The sequence below is a fragment of the Vigna umbellata genome, chromosome 2 (assembly GCF_029865625.1).
Source record: "Vigna umbellata cultivar VRB3 chromosome 2, Vumbellata_1.0, whole genome shotgun sequence".
Classification (NCBI taxonomy): Eukaryota; Viridiplantae; Streptophyta; class Magnoliopsida; order Fabales; family Fabaceae; genus Vigna; species Vigna umbellata.
In genome coordinates this window covers 20730046-20755588 of record NC_142166.1, presented here as the reverse complement: position 1 = coordinate 20755588, position 25543 = coordinate 20730046, and the positions used below count along the sequence as shown (strand labels likewise).

Sequence of the window (25543 nt, the reverse complement as noted above, 5' to 3'; positions counted from 1 at the left end):
CGGTAAACTACCGATAAAACAATCATAATAACATGATATAAACATACTTGATTAAATTAGCAACAATCAAACACCCCATACATAATAGTCATAACAATTCAATCAAAACGAATTACTCAATCATCAATCCTCGATCCCCGATCCTCGATCTCTAACCCTTGATGTCATCACTAACATCTCATACCTAGACCATTGGTCTATTCACTCATTAGCACATAGCTAACTACTTACTATACTCTTATAATAACACCACTATAACATAGCATCACTAAAAGCATCTCAACCACCATGATCACCATCATAGATACATCACCATCACGACTATCCAGTCATGAAAAACATCATGAGCATCACCATACCATAAAAATCACAGTGGAAATAATCAATTACACTCTTACACCCTACCTCACCGATTGTAGCTGCTCCTATAGCCCCAGATTCCCCACACAGATACATTCGAGTAGTCCCGCAATTCAGCTAAAGAACATGTAATCATGCCACACAAGGATAAGAAAGACACCTTCACCCCCACACAAGGGACAACCCTTCCAATGAACACAAGGCAAAAGGAAGCACCTATCCGTAGATAACACCAGGATTTACGAGGTACAACTAGTAGACTTATCCTTCACTCTCATGCTCATCAATCATCTACTCAGGTTCATCACAACACTCGCTCATGCTCCAATCCAATTCACAAGTCAAAACTGACCCTAAACATAACCATTACTCTCATTCTCGGGTTATCATCACGTTCCACAACTTCTCAGGCTTGGTTCATGTCCATTCTTCATCAAAATTTCCATTTTTAACAAAAATGCACTGTGATAATCGATTATCACTTAAGATAATCGATTATCTTAATGAAAATTACCCAAAAACATCATGCAGGAAGGGATAATCGATTATCATCCCAAATAATAGATTATTCGCGAAACCAAACTGAACATCGACGTGTAGATAATCGATTATCACTAATGATAATCGATTGTCGAAACGAAACACATCATTGACATGATTAAAGCATTCAAACACACGTACATCAATCCTAGATCACATGAACACATACTTAACACATCATTCATGGACTGAAGTATCACATACCCTTGAAAATATACTCAAACACATACAACACATCACTTGAATAATTCAAAACCAATTATTTACATGTTATACTTCAATAAAACCAATTATTCTGCATATGTTATCACCACACCCTTACAACATATATTTGCATGGAAACCCCTAAACATCATAACTCTGTTCCCCCTTAGCATCAAACCCTCTATTGGGATTACCCAACATATCATACATACTTCCATAGGGAAAACCCAACACAAATATTACATAAACCCTATGCCCACGCATACACAAACCCTTGCCCAACAATAGCAACAGATAATAATAATCATAATCATAATCATATAAACATGTATCAAACAAGGATTATCAATCAAGATAATCAAGAACACATATAACATACAACTATAAACAAGCAAAGGTAAGTTTTCCCACACCTTGGCCAATACTAGGGCTTTGTCTACACTCTAAAACACCGCCAATCTCTAAGGTTTAGGCATTTCTTCCTCTTCTCTTCCAAAATCGTCTCTCTCTCTATCCCTATCTCTCTCTTTTTTGTTTTAGATGTAGGTTAAAATTGTGCAACCCTAGTTTCCCTTTGTCCTTTTTATCTTCTTTTATTTTTATCTTTATCTTATTTTATCTACTTTTTAAAATACCAACAACCACCAAATATTTTAAGATTCACGTAGCCTTCATATTATTGTTTAGATTTATTTTTCTTTCTTTACTTTCTACACCCCCCATAACTTAATTTCTGCACTAATTAATGAGGGTAAAATGACCCTTTAACCCTTGAACCTAAAATAATTAAAACCAAAAGTTTACTTTAACTCTTTCTTTCTAGAATTTGGCCCCCACATATTCAATCATAAATTAGCCTTCTACCCTCAATCCATCACATCATATTAGTAACAACACCTCTCACAAATCATCCAAATAACAACATACTAATCATATGTTTCACTTAATCAATAATAACATTACTTAATAAACATAATAATTATAATTCTAGAAAACATCTAATCAACAAACACTAATTTCCAAACAAAAATATTCAAGTTTCATAACCACATTATTCTCTAAATACCACATTTTCCTAGGGTCTTACACTCTTATTCTCCATCCTAAACGCATCATCATCATTTGCCATTCTTTCTTCTTCACTCTCATCCACTTTATCTTAATTTGACCCTTCTTCTTCCTCCTCAACCGCATTCCCCTCTTCCTCTTCCTCAACCACATTAGCCTCTTCCTCAGCCATGTTCACCTCTTCCTCAGTCACATTCGCCTCTTCCTCAGCTATGTTAACCTCTTCTCAGCGATATTCGCCTCTTCCTCAACTATGTTAACCTCTTCCTCAGCCACATTCGCCTCTTCCTCAACCATGTTGACCTCTTCCTCAGCCACGTTAACCTCTTCCTCCATGGCTTCTATGTGTCTTACCTCTAACTCTTCACCTACATAAATAAATTTAATTACTTGTGCCTCACTAGAAACATGTTCCACATATATTTCAACCTCTTTGTCATTGACCTCTGTGTAGTTAGCCAAGTTTAGTACTTCCCTATGATCACTCAGTATCTAATTATCTAATTATCTTAAAGATTTCTACAAAAGTGAGTATATATTTAGAAATATTCTTGAAGACTATCTATAACTGAAAAATAACAAACAAAAAATTGAGAACGAGATCACCAATACTTACGAATTCTTTTATGATCTTTTCTTTTAATAATTTCTTATTATTTGTTCTTTCTTTTTATTTACTTTTTGGTTATCTACTTTCACTTTATTTTGTATTAACAACTTACTTGCTACTCGTTTCCTTTATTTATTTTTTAAATTTTCTAACCGATATACTTAATTGTTTATTATATGTGATATTTTAAAAGTTTTAGCATTTACATGCTTTGCACAAAATTTTAAAGTACTTCCCATTTCTACATCTATTTTTGTAACCCTCTACTTGAAAAAAAAATTGAAAACTTATTTTACTCTTACCAAAACATCTTAAATATCAAACATATGTCAAATATGACGACACTTTAAAGGTAATGAACAAAATTTATATGTTTTTATACTCATCAAATGTCAAATATATTAATTTAATATACTTTTTAAAAATTAAACTTGACTAATCAGGTTTAGTAGAAGTGATGTTAATTAATGTATAATAATTTCAATATATTAAAATTAAAAATTATAATATTACTAGTGTAAATAAAAGAATCTATAAATTTTTCTATTATATATATATATATATATATATATATATATATATATATATATATATATATATATATATATATATATATATATATATATATATATATATTAATTGAAAACAACTCTCTTCCTCCTTTTTTTTCACTATTACGTGAGTGTACATCAAAGAGAATTTGAAATATTTATATATAACACAATCTTAAGACATAGTATAATGCTACTACAAAGTTGTGAAAAGATAATGTATTTGTTTTTTCTAATGTCTTAAGCATTGTCCTCAGCATTGTCCAATGGAGGACTGTCTATTAATAGAAAACATTTTCAAAAAAATGTTATTTATTGGACCATCAAAAGCAATTTTTCAAAAAATTGTTGTCTATAGATTCAATTTTTATTTTAATAATTTATTTAATTTTTGTCAACAGATAGTATTTTTTTAAAACAAATATTGTTTATTGGTTCAATTTTTTTTTTTAAATAATTGATTTAATTTTTCATTTAACGTCCTTAAATCTAATGGTTTCATAAAAAACGATTTAAATAAGTGAAGTCTCATTAACTCTGGGTTAATAAGAATCAGAGAACTCCTAAATTAACTTATGAACTCAAATCATATTAAAAAGCTCTTTAACACTATGTTCACTTGAGGGTAAGTTATTGTTTACGCATTATTAGGAGCGAGGAATTGAAGGCAAAGTTGTGTTCAGTTGCAGCGAAATGCGTGGAACGAATTAAAGTGAAATGCGGGATTGTATACTTTTCGATCATCCGCGAAGAAGGCGAGATTTGAAGGGATTGAAGCGAAAAAGTCTGATGTATCCTTATATAAACATATAATTCCACTTCAAATCTTGGTACGTTATATATTCGATGGTAGATGAAGTTTGTTTTTTTAAGTTGCAGGGTTGGTGGTAGATGAAGAAGATAAGGTTGATGGGCAACAGATGATGAAGAAGGAAGTGGCTCATGAAGAACATGAAGCTGCGAAGCTGGAGAAGATGAAGAAGGCGAAACCGTAATCAATTCCAACACGCCGTATTCGGTTACAGGCGTGTGAAGAAGAAGAAGGAAAAGCGTATTCGGTTCCCATAACTGTGTATTCGGTTCCCCTATTTTGCAAAGTTGATGTATTCGATTCCTAAGTGTGTATTTAATTACGAAGGCTTGCATTGTGATTGTCCATGTGATGGTCCATATGCCACAAGGCATGCACCTTCTGCCACTATAGAGATAAACAAAAGACCAGTTATGATCCATATGAACGTGCGCCTAGGACTAGGATCAGACCCAGACATTTGTGTTTAGGAATAATGTTCAAATATTCACGATTTCCTCTTTATCTTCATCCATTTTAAGCAGTGATGAGGGGTTAATGATGGAGGAAAGAGCATTGGGGTGGCATGAGGTGAGAAGCAGGTTGCATTTGGAGGTGCCCTGTTCTAATTTTTTCTGGTGTGGCACTTGTAGGGAAGCCTGAGAATGAGAATTTTTCTCAAGTGGAAGGCGTGTTCAAAAGTTTGTTAACCTAAATTGGTGTTATTGATAGAGCGAACACGCCCACAAAGACAGGAATGAGAGAGGAAAGCGAGTTCCAATTATGGTTATCCAAGTTGAGGTTACAGATGGTTTGTTTCATACATATGCTACTATTTCACATTCAAAACCCATTCTTTATAGTTATGTATTCATACAAAATACCCAAAATTGACAAGGTATAGGATAATACCGTATTAGTACACGTGAATAATAATAATAATAATAATAATAATAATAATAATAATAATTATTATTATTATTATTTTTAATTTTTTACTCTTTATAAACATTTTTACAATTAAATATAACATTAACAATTATCATTTTATATTACTTTAATAACTAGGGACATGTTGGTAATCTTTAATTTCTACCAATTAAACAAATTTTTTAAATCTGTCACATCAATCAAATCCTACACTAATTTTCACAAACTTTACCCCAAATCCACTCCCAATTACCTCAAAATCCACTCAAATAAACAACAAAAAATTTACTCTCAAATCCATTCAATCACTCTCCCCAAATCATCTCTTCCAATCTCTCTCAAGTGAACACAACATAAGCAAAAAAAATTTTAACTGAAAACATAAAATATTAGAAAAAGTATAAAAAGAATAAAGATTTATAATATTCTAAAATACATCAAAATAAGCAAAAGTGCACTTTAAATAACTGACAATAGAGAATACACTAGGTAAGAAGCAAGAAACCCATTATGAATATGCATAACAAGCAAGCAGTACAGAAGACCATTGAACAGATAATAGTATATTGGACCATCCACTCGATGCTTTTCCTTTTCCAACGTGTGCAGAACGTCATTATGGATGGTATAAAATAGAAGAGCATTAAATACATTTTCAGAATAAGGATTGTTAAAATTCTATATTTCCCTAACACAATATCTTTTGGCCACTAAAAACACCTACATTATATAGAAACTGAATTCATTTATATTGAAATTTGAAAATGTTAAGGGACTCTTAAGTGGGGAGTTAAAAACAACACTGTAGTGTACAGAGGTAAATCTAATGCAACAAGATAATACATTTTGTTTCTCTAATTTACTCCTCTAGAACTCACATTTCCCAATCATATTTTTCCACATTCTAAAATAGTCCAAATGAGAATAATACTTTTCCAAAATGTTATAGACCAAAATCAAGGCAAGATTAAAAACAAAGAGAGAATGTAATAAAGGAATAATGAGTGTTTTCATTGGTAATACCTATATGCCTCGGTTAGCTTCAAAACCGAAGAATAAAAATCATATTACCTCGATTAGAGAGCAACCGAAGTCGTGAGTGATGGAAGCTTGCCTAGGCTTGGAACTCGCTGGTAGGAATCTCCAAACATCAAGCCTTGATGGTGCAGCGGAATGAATGAAGATGAGTGGTGTTTTGCTGTGTTTTTAATGGACAGAGTGTGTGTAGAGACCTCTCAGCTCCAAAGGCCTTCCTACTATGGAAGGAAGCTAGAGGAAAGGGTAGAGAAAGTGAAGAGAAAGAGTGACTCAAGAGCAAACAGGGCTAGAATCAAATTCTGTAGCATTTCACTAAAGCTCAAAAGTGAGAATTACAAAGGGGAGGCCCTCTTATTTATAGGTGAAGAAGGGCATCAATTATGAGCTAATTTCCCTCTAAAATTCAAAATAAGAGACGAGCTTGGAGGCCAAGTCAGTTGGGTCACGGAAAGCATGCTGGGTCACATGGACAGTGCTGCCAAAACGTGCTTCAAGCTGCTCCATTGGCACTGGAGCCCCCCTGTCTGAGGGCGCTGGAGCGCACGTGAGCAAGGAAGTCCATTTGGTGCATCTGAGCTGGAGCCCCCCTGTCTGAGGGTGCTTGAGCGGCCTTGGTGTTGATCCCTTAAAGAATGCTTTTCTCAAATCTGATTGGTTGACCATGGCTCTTGCTTTTATTGCATCCTACAAAACATTATTTACAAATATTAGCTTTTAGACAAGAGAAGAAGGATTTTCATAAGTAACCTTCCATAGAAGTAAAGTGTTAGGTGATCCTTCTTCTTCTTGAATCTTCCTTGCCATGGCTCTAGTAAGATGTCCAATGTGATTGCTTGATGGTATTCCATCAGACCCTCCCTCTTGAAAAGGATCTATCCTCAGATCTGCTTCATCTTGTTGATCATCTCCTGTGAAAGGAATTAAGTCACAAACGTTAAAAGTAGGACGGACACCATAACTTTTAGGAAGATGTAATATGTATGCATTATCATTTATCTTTTTGACCACTTTGAAAGGACCATCTCCTCTTAGACTAAGTTTGGACTTTCATTGAGAGGGAAATCTTTCCTTTCTCAAATGAAGCCAAACTAAGTCTCCATCTTCAAAGACTATTTTCTTTCTCCCTTTGTTGTTATATTCTGTATATTTTTGGGTTTGTTTTTAATTTGGTTTTTAACCTTCTCATGTAACTTCTTGATAAACTCCGCTTTAGATACACCTTCTTTATGAAGAAAAGAAGATGATTATGGAAGAGGAAGTAAATCAAAAGATGTAATAGGGTTAAAACCATAAACAACCTCAAAACACTACAAAAAAAAGGTTATTTAGAGGAGGTTTTTTTTTCGATTTGTGGGGGTTTTCACCCTCCGCAAAATAAATTTCGGGGGTTTTTCAAACCGTCGCAGTTTGAGTCGCCACAAACTATCTGCGGGGTTTTTTGCGACCCATGGTATCGCGTTCAATTTGCGGAGGTTTTTTTGCGGAGGGTAAAAACCTCCTCTATTACTGACTATTAATTTGTGGGGGGTTTTAACCTCCTTTATTTTCAACTATTTGATCACAAAAGTTTTCTATATTTTTTGTCAGTTTTTTTATTTGATGATTATTAAAATATATAATATCGTTTTTTGTTTAATGATTATTAAAATATATAATAATTACCTATTTTCACCAATTTCTTTCTTTTCTTTTTTTTTTTAATTTCAAAATTAAGTAAATTTAATTTTTTTAAAATTATTAAATACCAAACAAATATGATTCCTCTGAATAAATAATTGATACCATAAAACTTAAACCCCTGAGTAGGAAGGAATTTAGAAAAATAAATTGAGAAACAATTGTATGTTACAGAAGGATAGGCTAGAAGTCAATGTAATCCTATTGCTGAAATAGTTACAAAGAAAGAAATGTTACCCAATTCATAATAAACTAAGTATAGTTTTATCCTAAACCAATATCATAAACTTCCTAAAGGTTACTTCCATCAGATGATTGTCTTGTTCCCAAAGGAGAGTCTGGCTGATTTGCATCACGAGCTTGCTGAAATAATATAAAAAATATTAATAAAATAAACTCAATTACATGTGCTCACATTTTGAAAATAATATATAAAAAATCAATCAAATAGAATAAACATGTTCTATCAATCAAATAAAATAAACATCTTCTATCAAATAGAATAAACATGTTCAAAAAAATCAATCTTATGTATAACAAATTTATAACTTGAGGACAGCAGCTACAGACTATAAATACAGATATACATACTTGAGTCAAAATCATCTTATGTATCGACATTAAAATATAGTACAAATGTTGTGTAATGAATATATATATATATATATATATATATATATATATATATATATATATATATATATATATATATATGTGCATGCCTATATACACTTTGATATAGTGTTGTCCTGCTACTATCGTAATCCACATTCATTCCATTATGTAATTTAATTTTTCTAACCACAAGACGTGTAGCTCATGCACTAGGTACAATAATGTGCCAGTTAGTTTGGATCATTCTCTGAAGTACAATAATGCACCAATTAAATGAGTGAGGGTTAATGAGATCGATGTAGGGGAGTGGCATGAACTAGGTCCTTGTGTAATCTAAGTTGAAAGTGTAAGAACGATGTTATATATAATAAACAATAGAATACAAGTTAAAGTAGTGACAATCTCTGGGCCCAATGTTTGTTAATATTAGAAAGCAATGGGACCAAGCTCAATTTTCCTTGGCTACTGCAGTTACTACTTTACACCATATATAAAATGCAATGGACCAGTACTTCTCACACTATGCATATAAATCTTACTGCAACAATAAATAAAGCTAACTACAACACAGATACAGACAACAACTAACTACCTAATTCTCACACTATGCATATAAATCTTACTGCAACCATCGTACTCAGAACTTGAATAATGAATAATATATTGGAAAAACACGACTTATCAACATCTGTTAAACTAATTTCCTAAACTCAATTGCATGTGCTCACAATAATTATAGTAAATCAAGCATATTACTTATACTTATTTAGTAACTTACTTGTGGTTGAGGATCAAAGAAGGTAGCCAATTCATCAGGAATCTTTCCTTCCTTCATTATCATATATGCTTTCAACGCACCCAAGGTGGTTTGAACTTGGGATTCTAAATTCATGTACTTTTGTTCCCACTTATTAGAAGATGTTGATGATGTGACACTACTAGATGAACCAATGCTTAAATCTGAAAGTCGCATTCTTGTATTTCTGAATGAGTTAGTAGGAGCTGCTCCCAAACCCATGCATCGCACTCTCCCAGAATGCTCTGGGCCTAACACTCTACCAACAACATCTTGAGGGGAAACCTGTGATTCATCAGCAGTGCTTTGACTCAAACGCACTTCAATTTGTTCCTATAGGCATATAACAAGTTGTAGTCAAAGATCTAAATATTGAAGCATAATGTTTGAAAATATCATATTATAGTAAAACTAACCGCTATAGCCTTTGCCGCCTCATTTACAAATGAGCCATCTTTTCTTTTATGAGTTTCGATATATAACATTCCACGACTAGGCAACTGTCCACTACCCAAAAGCTAAATAAAAGGATAAGTTAAAATAAATAGTAAATTTTGAAAAATACTAAAAACCGTCATGTGTACTAATATCACTACCATCTCATGTCTTCTTCTTGAGATAGGTTTAGAGCCACCAGTATGAGGAATTACTTGCTTCTTGCGATTTTCTCTATTTTTTTTACAAATCTCCTATGAAAAAAAACAATTGTAAGTTGACATAACAATCAAAATAATAATATACACAAACAATTCATAGCCTAAACAATAATGAAACTTGTACCATTGTCTCTGGTTTTAGACGATATGTAACAAAGTGAGCCCATTGAGTTCTGTCTATTTCGGTCGGCACATTACATATGATTTGATCTTTTGTTTTTGTTGGATCATAGAACTCAATCCATAAACTTTGTCTATGTGCAGCCCACTTCTTACCCAAAGTTAATTTGCAATATCGTTGGGCAATAGCTTCAGTAGTCTTAAAACAAAATCGAAGCTTTTGAAAAAAAGAAAACATGGTTAGTGAGTAAAAAGTAAGTGTGCGGCATTTGAATACATGAATGATATATATACCTGTAACACTTCCTTAAAGCATTCTAAAAAATAGGAGTTAGGCATGCCTGTTTTGCCAGACCACCTTTCAAAATTAATTGGAAATAAATTATCATCTATTGCCAATATCCCACAATATCCCGCAAGTACTCCTTGTCCTTCGCCTATAGCCATGCCTACCTCATCAAACTCTACAATGATGCGTTGCCCATTAGGTAAGTTATTTACTTCTCTGACCTTCACCTTTATTTTCTTCATAACTCCTTCTAGGTCTTTAACAATAAAAAAAACTTACTCAACCATAAGTAAAGTTTAAAAAATTATGCATGCAGAAAAATAAATGACATATACCTATTGCATCGACATTCCAATATGATGAAGATTCACGTCCAACATGTTTTTTGGATGTTGTAGGTTGCTCTATGTTTTCTGTGGGCATCGATGGTGTTGAGTTCAATGAATCATGTGATGAGGTCTCATTTGTTGGTGAAGGACTTATTAAAACATGTGGTTGTACTTCAATGGATTCAGACATTGTAGGATTTGTTGATGGTGTAGGATTTGTTGATGGTGATTGGTCTTCAATCAATGGAGAAGTCACTGTAGCATTTGTTGATGGTAAAGTACCTAAAGATTCAGGTTGAGGTGATGATTTTTGTAGATTTCGGAATCGCTTGACCTTTGGCATGGCTACATATTTATGACAAATATTAAAAGAAAGAAATGCATTAGGAAAAAAAGTCTGATATATATGTCATTCTAACTAACTTCCAATATTGTTATTCTAATTCTGGTTTCATTCAGTTAACTTTGTAATAACAGTACTTCTTTATATTAGAATTTTAGAAAGTCTTAGTCTTGTGCGGATGTTTTCAACGACAAGTTGATTCTTTGATTGGCTGTAGGCTTCTCTCATCATGCTTACCTCGATGTGCAAGTTCAATTTTTATTCTTTCTGGTACACTATAAGTTCTAAACACAAGAAAAATTGTAGAAAGAAGCAGTCAGGGTTTGTTAAAGTGGTTAATGCACAGTGGCGTTCTTGATTGGGATAGGGTGTTAAAGCAGTCATAATATTTAAGAACCGGAGTATAGAACTCAACCCATGTTTGTGTCTATTAATATGCACTAATATATGTCATTTCTGACGTTTCTATGGTTGTCACATTTAGGTAAAAACTGGAAAGACTAGCTTGGAGCAGATATCAAGAGTTTACGGGAATCAGGTTAGTCAACAGCTGATTTCATGTTTGTTCCTATGCATGTTCCTGTGTGTACTGTAGAATCCCTGAACATACATATAACTGTAGGCCTCTTTTTACCCCATTTTATAGCATAATTTTTCTGAATGCTTATCATGTTTTTCAATGTAATGTATTAAATTGCTGATCAAATTTTGGAACGAATAGTAGCGGTGTTTATATCAATAATGATATATTATTCACAGAGGAGATATTTAACTAATCTGGCTTTTACATTTAGTTTCTCCTAATTATAATGGTAATGTAATACATTGAGTATAATATACATGATCACAATGCCTATGCCTAGTGAGTTCTATTATGTTGTATAGATGTTCGGAATAATTTTATTTTGAACCTGTCTTTAGAATATGATAAATTACTAAAGTTTTGAAAATCATGTTCTAACTTGTAAGATAGGAAATAGTAAATTTTAAATATTTTATGCTACATGTCTTCATGTAAAATGAGCAGTAATAATGTATTTGATGCAGCTATAGGTAATCAACTATCTTGGGCATAATAACATCATAAAAACTAGAAGTATTGTACTCAATTGTTGATTTTCAATTTGCAGGCAGTGGTTGTTAGTATCGATCCCCGTAGAGTGTATGTAAAGGATCCTAATGATGTGCAATTGAAGACCGTAAGGGTTTCAAATCTAGGTGAAGACCTTGCTGCTTTCTTTTCCTTTATTTTATATTGTATTGCTCTGAATTATCTATATTCTTACTATTATATCTATGTGTGACATTTTTTCTGTGGTCAATTATGCAAGAGACAGATCGGATCCTTTTAAGGTGGTCTTAAAATTATCCCTACTGATTGTTTGATTTTGAAGTAGAGACTTGTTATATTTGTACTCTGTTGTCCCCTCCTTCTCACCCATTTTTCTTTGATGTAACTATTATTTGTATCATTTAAATAATATGGATATGTTATTAGATTCTGTTGTGAGTTTCCACAGCTTGATTTTAACAAATTGAGCTGTATACAGTATTTATTAGGGTATTGGGGGTTGGAGAGGAAATTTGCTCAAGACTGCAGTAGTGTATCTTGTTTCAAGCCCACTTATTAGTTTGTATTTGGCTTAATATCACTCTGCACACTCTCATAGGTCTCGTAGACTCATGCTTAGAAATGATTCTTCATTATTTAAATGTTAACTGGCTTTCTGGTAGTAAACTAAGGAAAAAATGTGAAACAAAACAGCAATGATTTGTCAATGATCTGTCAATGTAACTTTGTAAGTACCTAAACTACACTAACACATATCTGTCAATGATCTAATAACTGATAATTAACTTTGTAAAATTTACAAGTTCATCTCATGCAATCAGATTCAAGAAAATCAATTCTGAAATAACAATAGCACATATGAATGATAATCTATGCCATCCAGCCAAATACATTGCACATATGAATGAGTTAGGATCTTATTACCTTTCCAAATGAGAGAACGAGCTAATAAAGACTCACAATTCAGAAAAGGTAACTTCTTCTTAACCTGAAACTGAGAAATCAAACATGTGGTACATATCATCACCTTAAGAAATCAACCATGAGTCAATTATACATTTGACTAATTGATATCCTCGTTTAAGTGGTTTGTAGCCAATTGAACATATTCATTGTCATTACTATAAAATTTGTCCAACTCTTGATCTTGGTATGGTTCGTTTTCATATAACTCTTCTTGTACCTCTTCTCCCATTTCATACAAATCTCTTGGCTTTACATGCACAACAACACTCCATCCTTCATTAACCACATCATCAACATAATATACCATTTGTGATTGAGATGCCTCAATATAAGGTTCATGTTCTTCACGGTTTCCAATATGAATAAGTCTATCAAAGTTAACACAATTAAAATTCCATTGATCCTTTTTATATCCTCTCTCTCGTGTAGTATCTACCCACTTACACTTGAAAAGAACAACTTTGAATCGACCATAATAATTAAGCTCAATAATATCCTCCAACTTTCCATAATAGGATAAGTCTGCTTGCCTTAAGTTCCTATCAACAGTACTTGAAACACAAGCTGTATTAGATGTTAAAAAGATACCACTATTTTGTGTTTCTCAATCCCTCATCACGAGTCAATGTTCGAAATTTGAACCCATTGATGTTGTAAGCAGTAAATCTTCTAGCATTATCCAATGGACCTCGTGCTAGAAAGTTCAAGTCAGTAGACATTGAATTTATTGTTTCTAGATTCATAATCTAAATAAGGAAATAATGTTAGATATAATTAAAAGAAAACTTGGTAAGTAAGAGAAAGTGTTCTATTTGATCACCCACCCGCCTTTGAAACCAATCAACAAACTCTTTAAACACTCTAGTTTCTATCTTAGTAGTTGAAGGTCGCCTTCCTCTTGATCCTCTTTTTATTAGATCTCTAAATTCACTACAAAAATTAATTACATTATATGCATAAAATACAAGAATAATGTAGTTCAATTTGTTTAACTACAAATCACACACTTAATGTAGTGTACTTACTCAACAAACGGTGTGACTATCGCACAATTTAAAAGCACGTATCGATGGGCTTGTAGCTTTTGCATATGAGTTAAAGTAAACATTGAGGAACCTCCTACCACCTTCCCACCTAGTGGGAATATAGATGAAACAAAACACTCATTATTATCTGGGTTATCACAAACACGTCGTTGTCTATTGAACCTTGTCTCTATATCTTCAATGTATCTAGAACAAAATGTAAGAGACTCTTCAGCTAAGTATCCCTCAGCTATAGAACCTTCTGGTTGTGCCTTGTTTCGTACAAAGGTCTTTAAATGACCTAATTCCCTATAATAATGATAAATAATTACATTAAATAAATTGGATACATATAATATCATACCTTGAACTAAAAGTAGTTAGCAATTACCTCTCTATAGGATACATATATCGATAATGAACTGGTCCTCCAAGCTTTGCTTCCTCTACCAAATGGATAGTTAAATGAACCATAACTGTGAAGAATGATGGTGGGAATAACATCTCTAAGTGGCAAAGTGTAACCACAATACGATTTTGAAGCATTTCAAGGTCTTCAACACTTAAGCTTTTACTACAAAGGGCGTTAAAGAATGAGCAAAACTCCACCAAGGTTGCAGTGACATGGTTTGGTAACAAATTACGTATTGCCAATGGAAGTAATTGCTCCATAATAATATGGCAATCATGACTTTTTAGTCCTGATATTTTATGTTGAACATCATCAACACATCTAGAAATGTTACTTGAGTAACCATCAGGTTCTAAAACATTTTTCAAAGTTTTGAGAAACAACTTTTTCGTATCACGAGTTAGTGAAAACAAAGCAAGGTGGTATTTTCCATTATCATCTGGCCAAAGATCCTGTCTTATGCCCATTTCCTTCAAATCTTTCCTTGCATTAAGATTGTCTTTGGATTTAGGCTTTTCATTCAACAAAGTATAGATTAAATTGTCAAATACATTCTTTTCAATGTGCATGAAGTCTAAATTGTGACGTAACAAATTAGACTCCCAATATGGAAGTTCAAAGAAAATGCTTCTTTTATTCCACTGTTTAACTTCTTGTCTACATCTTTTTCCTCTACCATCCAAATGAATTCCTCTCCCAAATGTAACATTAATATTTTCCACTTGCCTTAAACTGCCAGATCCAAATAATTTTAGTGGTGGATTCCGTTCTTTAGTGCTTCCATCAAAGCGAGCACGATTCAATCTAAACCTATGGTTTCTACTTAAAAAGCGACGATGTCCCATAAAACACCACTTCCTACTATGAGGAAGATGACAAGGTTCTGCATCAAAGTTACAAGTAGGGCAAGCTAAACCTGTGTGTGTGTTCCAACCAGATAAAATACCAAGTCCAGGAAAGTCACTAATTGTCCACATAAGAGCTGCTCGCATTCTAAAAGTTTCATTCAATGAAGAATCAAAGGTCTCCACCCCATCATTCCATAGCTCACGTAACTCATCCACAAGGGGTTGTAAGTACACATCAATACTATTTCCAGGCATCTGCTTACCTGGAATGATCATGGACAGGATCAATGAAGTGTGCTTCATACAAAGCCAAGGTGGAAGATTGTACGGAATTAAAAACACTGGCCAAATACTATAAATAGAACTCATAGTGCCAAAAGGATTAAAACCATCACTGGCAAGGCCTAAGCGAACATTTCGAGGATCTAAAGCAAATTCAGGATGCATTACACTAAATGTCTTCCATGCCTCACCATCCCTTGGATGCCTTATAACTCCATCCTTGTTCTCTAAAGAATGCCATCTCATATGCTCTGCAGTCTTAGAGCACATAAACAATCTTTGCAATCTTGGTTTCAAAGGAAAGTAACGTAAAACTTTTGCAGGTTGCTTTTTTTTCTTCTTTGGGTTCCATCTAGATGTACCACAATGTTTGCATGTTTGCAAATCTTTTTCATCATCTCTAAAATATAACATACAATGATTCAGACATGCATCTATTTTGGTATAGTTAAGACCAAGTTTGTTGATGATTTTCTTAGCCTCATAAAAAGAAAGAGGCAACTTTGCTTCACTAAATGCATCTCTTAGCAAATCTAGGATCATAGTCATTGCCTTGTCACTTAATCCACACAAAACCTTGATATGATATAATTTGATTACAAATTCTAATTTAGTGTACTTGCTCCCATCACACAATATTTGATTTCCGTCATTGAGAAACTCATTAAATTCATTATGATTCTCCCTTGGCCTTTCATTACTAACATCATCTTCACCCAATGGTTGTGATCTGCCTGTATTAGTACCTTCTTGCCTATAATGTCCAAATGCTTCATTTATCATTGTTTCCATTGCATTTTCAAAATGAAATGCCTCTTGTGACTCATCTTCATTTCTAGAAATATCTTGTCTTTGCCTTTCACCATGAAGATTCCAAATAACATAATTTATGGGAAATTGTTTCAAAATCAAGTGCTCTTCAACTATGCCTCTAGTTTGCCATTTCACAAACCCACATTTAGGGCATGGACATCGAATTGTGTCTCCAGAAGCTCCATTCTCAAAAGCAAAAGCTAAGAATTTTTCTAAACCAATTGAGTATTCAACTGTATTTCGAGGCTTAGTTATCCAAGACTTATCCATTCAAAAATATTCCTAAACAAAATTAAATACACTAACACATAAGAAAGAATACAATATTCATGGAAAATAAAAACAAATAATGAATTAAAAAAAATTAAACACTTTCTACTAACCTTGATAACTGTGAGATTGCAATACTTAAAAGAGAAACCTGCAATATCAATTAAGTAGTGTTTTGTTATGACAATTTCATTCCGAAATATAACAAAAAATACACAATCATATAACAAAAGATACAAAAAGTAAAAGTTGTTAGTACTGGTCCTTTTTATAATAATATAGAAAATGCTTTCTCCATGTAAGGTAAAATCATATACACAAAACGTAGTTCTGAATTGTGAAAAGTATAAGGACTATATACACTAGCATAAATATATTCATTTATTTGATATATTTCATTTATTCATAATATTGTAACTTGAACTAAGTGAAGCGCAAGCAAAGTTCAAGAGAGTGGAACAATGTAGAAGACACTCTAAATATCATGTTGAAGCACTAGAACGAGAGAAAATGTGAGAAACATATATTGAATTGAACTAAAATTTATTAAATGAATATCATACTTGAATGTTCTGTACAACTTATATTTACACACAACATGTACTGTTGTACAAGAGATTTAAAACTAATAATGATTGACCATTGACCATAATTGACCACTAACTATTAACTTTACACTAACATTATAAAAATTTAAACTTATTAAAAATCCCAATAATTGACTTTCTAATTAATAGTTATTTTTGAGTACTGCAGACAATTTACAATTTTTTTAACTGCTATAGTTATCCACCACTGGTGTCTACAGCTGCATTGACTTTCTAACCTATAATCAACTTTGAGAAGTATATTACAGTGCATAAACATCTTATCATGCAACTGAACTGGTGGTTGCTTACTTGGGCTGGAAATGAAATCTTAGATGCGAAAGTGATCTTTGTCATATTATATGTCTTCCCTTAAAAAGTTTCCATTATTGCACAAATAAAAAATATTTTTATTTATGATAAAGATCTTGTTCACATAGTCCTTCTAAGGATTCACATGTCACGGAGAGGCAACAAAACAATTACAAGTGAATTGAAAATTAAAAATTACTTGGACTATAAATACATATACATACCAGTAATGTTACTGCCAACTATGTTAGAGTTTCTAACTATTCCCTTAACTACCAGCTGCCATTAACAATCTTGAGTGTTTTTAAGAACCTTCAAGTGAGATGCGACACAATGCTTAAAAGAGCATGTTTCCACTGGTTCTCAGCTGCAAACTCTAACACAACTTCATAGAAGAAATTGCCCTGTTATCCAATATTATGAAATTTTCAATTGCAAGTTAAGGAATAAAGAACACTTACAATTTGGAGATTAACAACTTTGCATAATAAAAAATTGTTTTTCCAACACAAACTGTTATTGCATTCAATCCACATTATCATCCTAACAGGTGCAATCCGCTTTATCTTTCGAAGCTGCAATCCGCTTTATCTTTCGAATCACATAACGGCAGGATTCAATTTATTCAATGCTAATTAAATGCGATTAAAGCACATAAGAAAAACCAATTCAAGAAACATAACAATGTAAATTCTTGAATTGCTTTCAATCCATACATCCAGGCTACAAGTGAAAAAACTTTTCAAATTACAATTGTTTCTAATTCGTGCTAGCATATATACACTAGCACTAATTAAATAATTAATTAACTTACACAAGTATTGAAATAGTGAAATTAATAATGAGAGTGGTATACCTATCTTTCCTTCCAATAAAATCTGATTACTCTTAACCAAGAACTCAATTTACTCGTTCATGAAAAACATGATTGAGACTGAGAAGAAGATATCCCACTAAAACGTTGCACCAAATAAAAGCACAAAGGGTTGTAGAATCATGTACCTATCGACCGTGACGTTATGAGCTCCGCTGTCTGCCGGTCTGCAAAACCATCGTTGCAGCTCTGTCTGCCGACTACAATTTGAAAGAAAAAGGAAAACACTAGGCAATCTAAAAGAGAAATGAAAGAAGAGGGAGAGAGCGGATGGAATGAAGGGAGAAACTAGGGTTCAGGTGGTGAAATGAAGGGAGAAATTGTCAGAAGATTTTTAGAGGAAAATTAACTTTTAGAAAAATAATGGGTTTAGGCATAGATGGGTTTTAGATCTGGAGGGAATAAAATTTTAGAATTGCTAAAATGAAACTTAGTCTAAAATTTTTAGAGGGAAAAATGTAAAAGAATTAGAAAATGATGAATAAAAATATATTTTTATTTGAAGAGGTTATAAACCTCTTTTGAAAGGAATTAAAACCCCCACAAATATTGTCAATTAGATAATTTAAATTAAACATCTTAAAGTATGTTAATTTGAGGGGGTTTTTATAACCTCCCCAAAATAACCCCCTCTAAAGAAGGTTTTTTTTGTAGTGAAAGGAGAAAGATTAGTAGTCTTGTGAACTACTTTATTATAAGCAAATTCAATGAGGTAGATGATCATCCCAACCTTTTTTTTTTACCTTTTAATATTACCCTTAACAAAGTAGATAGAGATCTATTTACTACTTCAGTTTTCCCATGAGTTTGTGGGTGACATGTGGTAGAAGAAGTCCTATTGCCTAGCTTTTCCCATAAAGTTTTCCAAAAATGGCTTAGGAACTTAACATCTCTATCAGACACTATGGTTTTGGGTAAGCCATGCAATCTCACTATTTCTTTAAAGAAGAGTCTAGAGATATAGCTAGCATCATCTACTTTGTGGTAGGGTATAAAATGTGCCATTTTACTAAAACGATCTACTACCACAAATATAGAATCATACCCCTTTTGAGTTCTTGGCAGTCCTAGAACAAAATCCAAGGGGTATTAGCTATGGGAAGAGGTGTATAGAGTCCATGAGGCATAAGTTTTGACTTAGCTTGTAAACAAGCTATGCATTTAGAACAATGCCTTTGAACATCTACTCTCATGTGTGGCCAATAGAATTTAATTTTTAAAATGCTTAGAGTTTTATCAACTCCATGATGGCCCATGAGTCCTCCTCCATGACTCTCTTTGATAAGAAGTTTTCTAATGGATCCTTGGGGTATACAAAGTTTTCCTTTATTAAAAAGATACCCTTCAGAAAGATTGAATCCATCAAAAGGCTTCTTAAGACATGATGAATAAGTGGATGCAAATGTTTCATCATTTTCATATAGTTTTCTTATATCATCAAATCCTAATATTTGTGAGCCTAAGGTTACTAATAATGCATGTCTTCTAGATAAAGCATCCGCAACAACATTCATACTTCCCTTTTTGTGTTTGGTGACATAGGGAAATTGCTTTAGGTATTCCACCCACTTGGCATGTCTCTTGTTTAACTTTCCCTGCCTTTTAAGACACTTGAGAGATTCATGGTCAGTATGTATAATTAATTCTCTATTTACCAAATAATGCTCCCAAGTCTTTAAAGCTCTAATGAGGGCATACAACTCTTTATCATAGGTAGGATAGTTTAGAGTAGGTCCCCTAAGTTTTTCACTGATGTAAGCTACTAGATGACTTTCTTGAATTAAAACAGCTCCAATCCCTACCCCAGATGCATCACATTCTAGTTCAAAGGCTTTGGAAAAATCAGGCAAGACTAGAATAGGTGCATGAGTTAACTTATGTTTCAAGGTCTCAAAAGATAAAACTTGCTTATCACCCCAAATAAAAGGAACATCCTTCTTGACTAGTTCATTCAAAGGAAAAGCTATGGTAGAGAAGTCTTTTACAAATCTTCTATAAAAGCTGGCTAATCCATGGAAACTTCTCACCTCTCCTACTGTTTTAGGGGTTGGCCATTCTTGTATGGCCTTGATCTTCTCAGGATCAACATGTACACCTTCTTTTCCAACTTTGAATTCAAGGAATATCACACTTTCTTGACAAAAAGTACATTTATCAAAGTTGCAAAGAGATGATGTTCTCTAAGAAGAAGCAAGACCTTTCTAACATGACTAAGATTCTCTTGAAAACCTTGACTATAGATCAAGATATCATCAAAGTAGACCACTACAAACCTTCCTATGCATTCCCTAAGGACATGGTTCATTAGTCTCATGAATGTACTAGGAGCATTGGTTAAGCCAAAGCCCATGACTAACCATTCATACAAACCAAACTTGGTCTTGAAAGCAGTCTTCCACTCATCGCCTTCTTTAATTCTTATTTGATGATATCCGCTTTTGAGATCAATTTTGGCGAAAATGTTTGCTCCATGTAATTCATCTAACATGTCATCTAATCTAGGAATGGGGTGCCTATATTTGACAGTTATATTGTTGATGGCCCTATAGTCTGTACACATTCTCCAAGATCCATCCTTCTTAGGAACCAACAACACAGGCACCGCACAAGGACTTAGGCTCTTCTGGATCCACCCTTTGTTCAATAATTCATTAACTTGTTTCTTTATCTCTTTTCTTTCCATGGGGTTGGTCCTATTAGGAAGGCTTGCCCCAGGCACCAAATCTATTTGATGTTCTATCCCCCTCAAAGGTGGTAAGCCACTTGGTACCTCTTTAGGAAACAAATCATCAAATTCTTTTAAAATTTTTTGCAACCCCTTTGGTAGAGAACCAAGTTCATAATTTACTGAAACAAGTGCCTCTTTGCAATAGAGAAGAACACGAGGTTGTCTAAGCAAAATTTTCTTAGAACTTTTCAAAGTTTGGGGTTGGACAACTTCCTTGGTTGAGGCACTATTTACCAAACTCATATCCTTCTCCTTTTTCTCCTTCCTATTTCCCTTTTTCTTTTCTCCATCCAACTTCTTCTTAAGAATTATTTGGTCCTCTCTTTCTTGTGAAGGTGTAAGAGGACACAAAACAATCTTCTTGCCTTTGTGTTGAATGATGATTCTGTTGGTGACTCCATCATGCAGAGCTTGCTTATCAAATTGCCAAGGCCGTCCAAGTAGTATGTGCCCAACTTCCATTGGCACTATATCACAAACAATTTGGTCTTCATATTTTCCAATGGAAATGGGTACACTTACTTGCTCTTTGATTACTATTCCTTCATCCTCTTTGATCCATTGAAGTTTATAAGGTTAAGGATGAGGAGTAGTAGTTAAGCCTAGCTTCTCTACCATTCTTGAACTGCAACAGTTACAACAAGATCCACTATCCACAATCGTTGAACATGTCTTTTCAAAAACTTTACACCTTTTGTGGAATAGATTCTCTCTTTGTGACTGTTCTAGGTCAACAAGTTTATTTTTAAGGAGTCTTCTTACCATGAGTAAGTCACCATCACAAGGTAAGGCTTCTTCTTCTTCAGAAGTGGATGTTTCAGACTCACTATATGAAGAACCCTCACTTTCACTTTCATGCTCAAGAATGTAAGTTGACCTTCTATTGCGACACTCAGATGCATAGTGCCCTTTTTCCCCACATCTAAAGCACTTAGTCTCCTTACTTTGATGGTCTCTTGAAGGTTCTTTAACCTTTTTTCTCTCTCTCTCTCTCCCTAAACCCATCATACCTTGGCTTAGATAGACTACCCTCTTGTATTCTCTCTTATGGCTAGAACTAGTAGGGTAGTCCTTCCTAGTGGAGCTTTTCCTCTTGATATGTTGTTCCACCCTTCAAAGTTGGACTAATTCATTAAGATTATTGTAAGGTAAGAGTTCTACCTTATCTTTTATGTCATAATTAAGTCCACTTTGGAACCTAACAATTGTTATCCTTGGCTCCTCTCTTATCCCAGCTCTCAACATGAGTAACTCCATTTTTTGCCTATATTCCTCAACACTCATGTTTCTTTGTTGGAGTTTATGAAGCTTGTCCATTAACTCCCTATCATAGTAAGCTGGCACATGCCTTCTTCTTAAGGCAAACCTCAAATCATTCCAATACCTAATGGAAGGTAGGTTTCTCAATCTTAGATCTTTGACCAAGGGTGTCCACCAATATAAGGCATAGCCTTGAAAGCTTAAAGAGGCCATAGTTACTCTCCTCTCATCATCTATTTGGTGGCACTCAAACAATTGCTCAACTTTCATCTCCCATTCTAAGTATTCTTCCACATCATCTTATCCATGGAATGGAGGAAGATCAATCTTGGGCTCCCTAGGGTGATGCTCTCTCACTCCATGATTTCTCCTAGGAGGTATTTGATAGTGGTCATCATTGTGATGACTACTATAATACTCAAGTTCACTAGGTGGAGAGGTGATAACAGTTGAGAAACTGTTATTTTCATGCTTAAATTGATACTAAAAGCAACCTTTAACACTTAGAAACTAGCTTGAAATCATGCTTTTATTCATATTTTCAGAAATAAGAGAGCTGGACAGGTTTATGCTTGATTTCAGTGTTTTTGTGCAGGTTTTAAGGTGAATTTGGTGAAAGAAGTGAAGAAGGAGAGAGATGGAATCAGAAAAGACATCAAAAAGTGCAAAAGGAGAAGCCGCAACTGCCGCTCAGCGGCAGTTTACCGTTGAGCGGCACTCAGGAGTTCACGTTGGAACCGCTGAGGGGCAAAATGGCCGCTGAGGGGAAGAAACTACTCACGCACTTACCGCTGAGCGGCACTTTACCGCTGAGCGGCACACTTATGGGCTTGGACCTAGATTTTCTGTAATTTTAGAATAGTATATAAGCTTTAGGACGTCCTAGGGTTGGTATCTTTGGCAGAAACGAAGCAAACACTCTCTCTTCCACCCCTTTGAAGGAGGATCTTGGATGCTCAGGCTACCTTTTCACCTTTCTAGGGTTTTATCCTTCATTCTTTCATTATTGTTCATCTAGGTTCACCATGAATATGGTGAACTAAACCTTGTATGTTTGTTGGGGAATCAATGTAATCTTTTGAAGCTCTCATATATGGAATTTGTGCTTGCATCTTAATCTAAGACTTATGCTTTCTTTCATCATTAGTTAGGGTTTTTCCTCTTTGCTCAATGCTTGCTTTGTTTAACTCATTCAATGCATGATTATTGATTTTGTCGATACGGGAACGTACGGGGAAGTCTAGATCCGGGGAATTTCTCCCAATAGTATATTGGTTGCCTTAAGCTCCTGTGCTAAAAAAACTAATTATTAGGAATGCTAGGAATCGTATGAACTCGTAATTAGGGAGAAGCCTTCTTGAAAGGTAATTTAGAGAGTGGCATTAACAATGATGACTTGAATGTTGAATTCCTAAAATATATGAGAGTGGATAAGATTAAATTGACCCCCAACAACATATTCATCAATATATTTCATTGAAAGTGCTTGTCTTTTGTTTTAGCCATTGATCAACCTCATGCATACATGTTTATTTTCGTCTTTTGCATATTAAACTCCATTTATTTTGTTCTTAAGTCTTAGCTAATCAACAAATCACATAACTAAACTAGGCCGTGAGTCCTTTGGGAGAACGATACTTGGTCTTACCGAGTTCATTACTTGAAACGATTCGGTCATACTTGCCGATTGTTAAACAAGTTTGTGACATCATATTTTGGTGATTATAAATTTGTGCATCAAGAGGATGTATCTCCAAGGTATTCTCTTTTCCCATGTGTAGACCCTTCTTTCCTTTTACCCTTGTCTTGATTGATCAAAAGTTGACCAATCATATCCTTGAGCTCACTAATCTTTTTGTCCCTTTGTTGGAACTTTTGCTCAAATTCCTCTCTTAGCTGTAAGCTCTCACTTTTAGGTCTCACACTTCCTTGGACACTAGATTGACTCATCCTTGTCAAGTATGTAGAAATTATTTTCACAAGGTTTTCAAAACTTAAACAAGTAATGAGTGAAAAGATTTTCACAAACTTTCTTTGTTTTTGGTGAAAATTTTCTAAAGAGATTCTAGAGGTAAAAAATGTTTCCAAGTAGCTCCCAGGAAGAAGAGGTGAGTCACAATTGGACAAGCTTAGAAACCAAGTTCTTCCTTAGCCAGAGTTTCCTTATCTTTTACCTTAGTTTCTAAGTAGAAATTCTTATAAATATTTTCAAATGGTAATGAAATTCTCCTAAAAACCAAAAGAAGGTTTAACTATATGCTATGCAATCCTATATATCACGGAGACTTAAAACAAAAAAAAAAATCAAACAAGCAATTTAAAGAAAGCAATAAAGATGCAAAATGTAAATGCTAGACGACCCTAAGTGAAAGTGCAAGTGACACTTGGAGCCCCTTGACACACTTTCACACTAAGAAAACGAAATTACACTATTACAATGTTCAAATGTGATCTTGGAATTGCTTCAAGAGCATTTTCCCAAGTCACTTAACCAAAAACTAAAAATCAACTTTTAAACAACAAAGTTTTGTGATATGAAGGTTCAAACAAGCTCAAAATAATGCCTAAAACTAATGTAAATTTAAAACTTTGGTTGTTGCTAGGTGTTACTAAAAATCAGTATGGAGGTTGAGCTTTTTTGGGTGGAGAAATGCTGCTGGAACGAGATCTTCAGCTGTTGTAAAGCCCTCCTTCTTGCTCCAATTTCAATCCCCTAACCACTTCCTAGAAGGCTGCCATAGTAGGAGTAGGGTTCTAGTTCTGGATGCCTCAAACAGATTGCACAACTGCTCCAAAATCCACTAGACCAAACAAATTAAAACTCTGCACCAGTTTCAGAACACTGCACCAGATTTTTGGCAAACCAAATTGCTGGAATGGACAGTTTAGAGGTCAAAAATAGGGAAGCCGATTGAAACAACACACAAATATAAGAAAGCACTCAAAAGGACCTAAAAAAGGCACTAGAATAGATGAAGAAAGCAAGAAAAAATGAAATCACAGTACAAAATTCATTACAGGTGCAAAATTGTTTGATAAATTCAAAAGTGTTTGATGAAATGCCCCAATGAACTCCAAATTTTGTGTTTTTGACTCTTAGGGCTTGTAAACGGGATTGCACGGTTCTTTAAGCTTTTTAACACTTGATGTTACTTCTTTTAATCATTTATTTTTATTT

At 33.9% G+C, this 25543-nt stretch overlaps 2 protein-coding genes and 1 long non-coding RNA gene across 3 annotated transcripts; 1 reads left to right on the top strand and 2 right to left on the bottom strand.

Moving 5' to 3' along the window:
- Window positions 1-6487: 6487 nt before the first annotated feature.
- On the bottom strand, window positions 6488-10916 carry LOC148203587 (uncharacterized). Its single transcript, XM_088107669.1, has 7 exons — window positions 10580-10916; window positions 10250-10500; window positions 9960-10172; window positions 9776-9868; window positions 9596-9697; window positions 9162-9512; window positions 6488-6775 (listed from the first exon to the last, which is right to left on the bottom strand). The coding sequence occupies exons 1-7, from the start codon at window positions 10914-10916 to the stop codon at window positions 6488-6490; spliced, it is 1635 nt and encodes a 544-aa protein (XP_087963795.1).
- A 385-nt stretch (window positions 10917-11301) lies between these two features.
- On the top strand, window positions 11302-12170 carry LOC148203586 (uncharacterized). The gene is made up of 3 exons (XR_015784490.1): window positions 11302-11317; window positions 11401-11454; window positions 12047-12170. It is a non-coding gene; the product is annotated as an uncharacterized LOC148203586 (long non-coding RNA).
- A 1805-nt stretch (window positions 12171-13975) lies between these two features.
- On the bottom strand, window positions 13976-16439 carry LOC148203585 (uncharacterized). The gene is made up of 2 exons (XM_088108092.1): window positions 14371-16439; window positions 13976-14288 (listed from the first exon to the last, which is right to left on the bottom strand). The coding sequence occupies exons 1-2, from the start codon at window positions 16311-16313 to the stop codon at window positions 13976-13978; spliced, it is 2256 nt and encodes a 751-aa protein (XP_087964218.1). The 5' UTR covers window positions 16314-16439.
- Between the last annotated feature and the right edge of the window lie 9104 nt (window positions 16440-25543).

Excerpts from the sequence above, each read along its gene's own strand:
- LOC148203587 (XM_088107669.1), bottom strand. The coding sequence starts at position 10,916 with ATGCCAAAGGTCAAGCGATTCCGAAATCTACAAAAATCATCACCTCAA. Across the intron at positions 9,513-9,595 it reads AGGCGGCAAAGGCTATAGCG|GAACAAATTGAAGTGCGTTT; the intron begins GTTAGTTTTACT and ends ATATGCCTATAG. Across the intron at positions 6,776-9,161 it reads TCTTTGATCCTCAACCACAA|GATGCAATAAAAGCAAGAGC; the intron begins GTAAGTTACTAA and ends AATGTTTTGTAG.
- LOC148203585 (XM_088108092.1), bottom strand. The coding sequence starts at position 16,313 with ATGGAAACAATGATAAATGAAGCATTTGGACATTATAGGCAAGAAGGT. Across the intron at positions 14,289-14,370 it reads TATATGTATCCTATAGAGAG|GGAATTAGGTCATTTAAAGA; the intron begins GTAATTGCTAAC and ends TCATTATTATAG.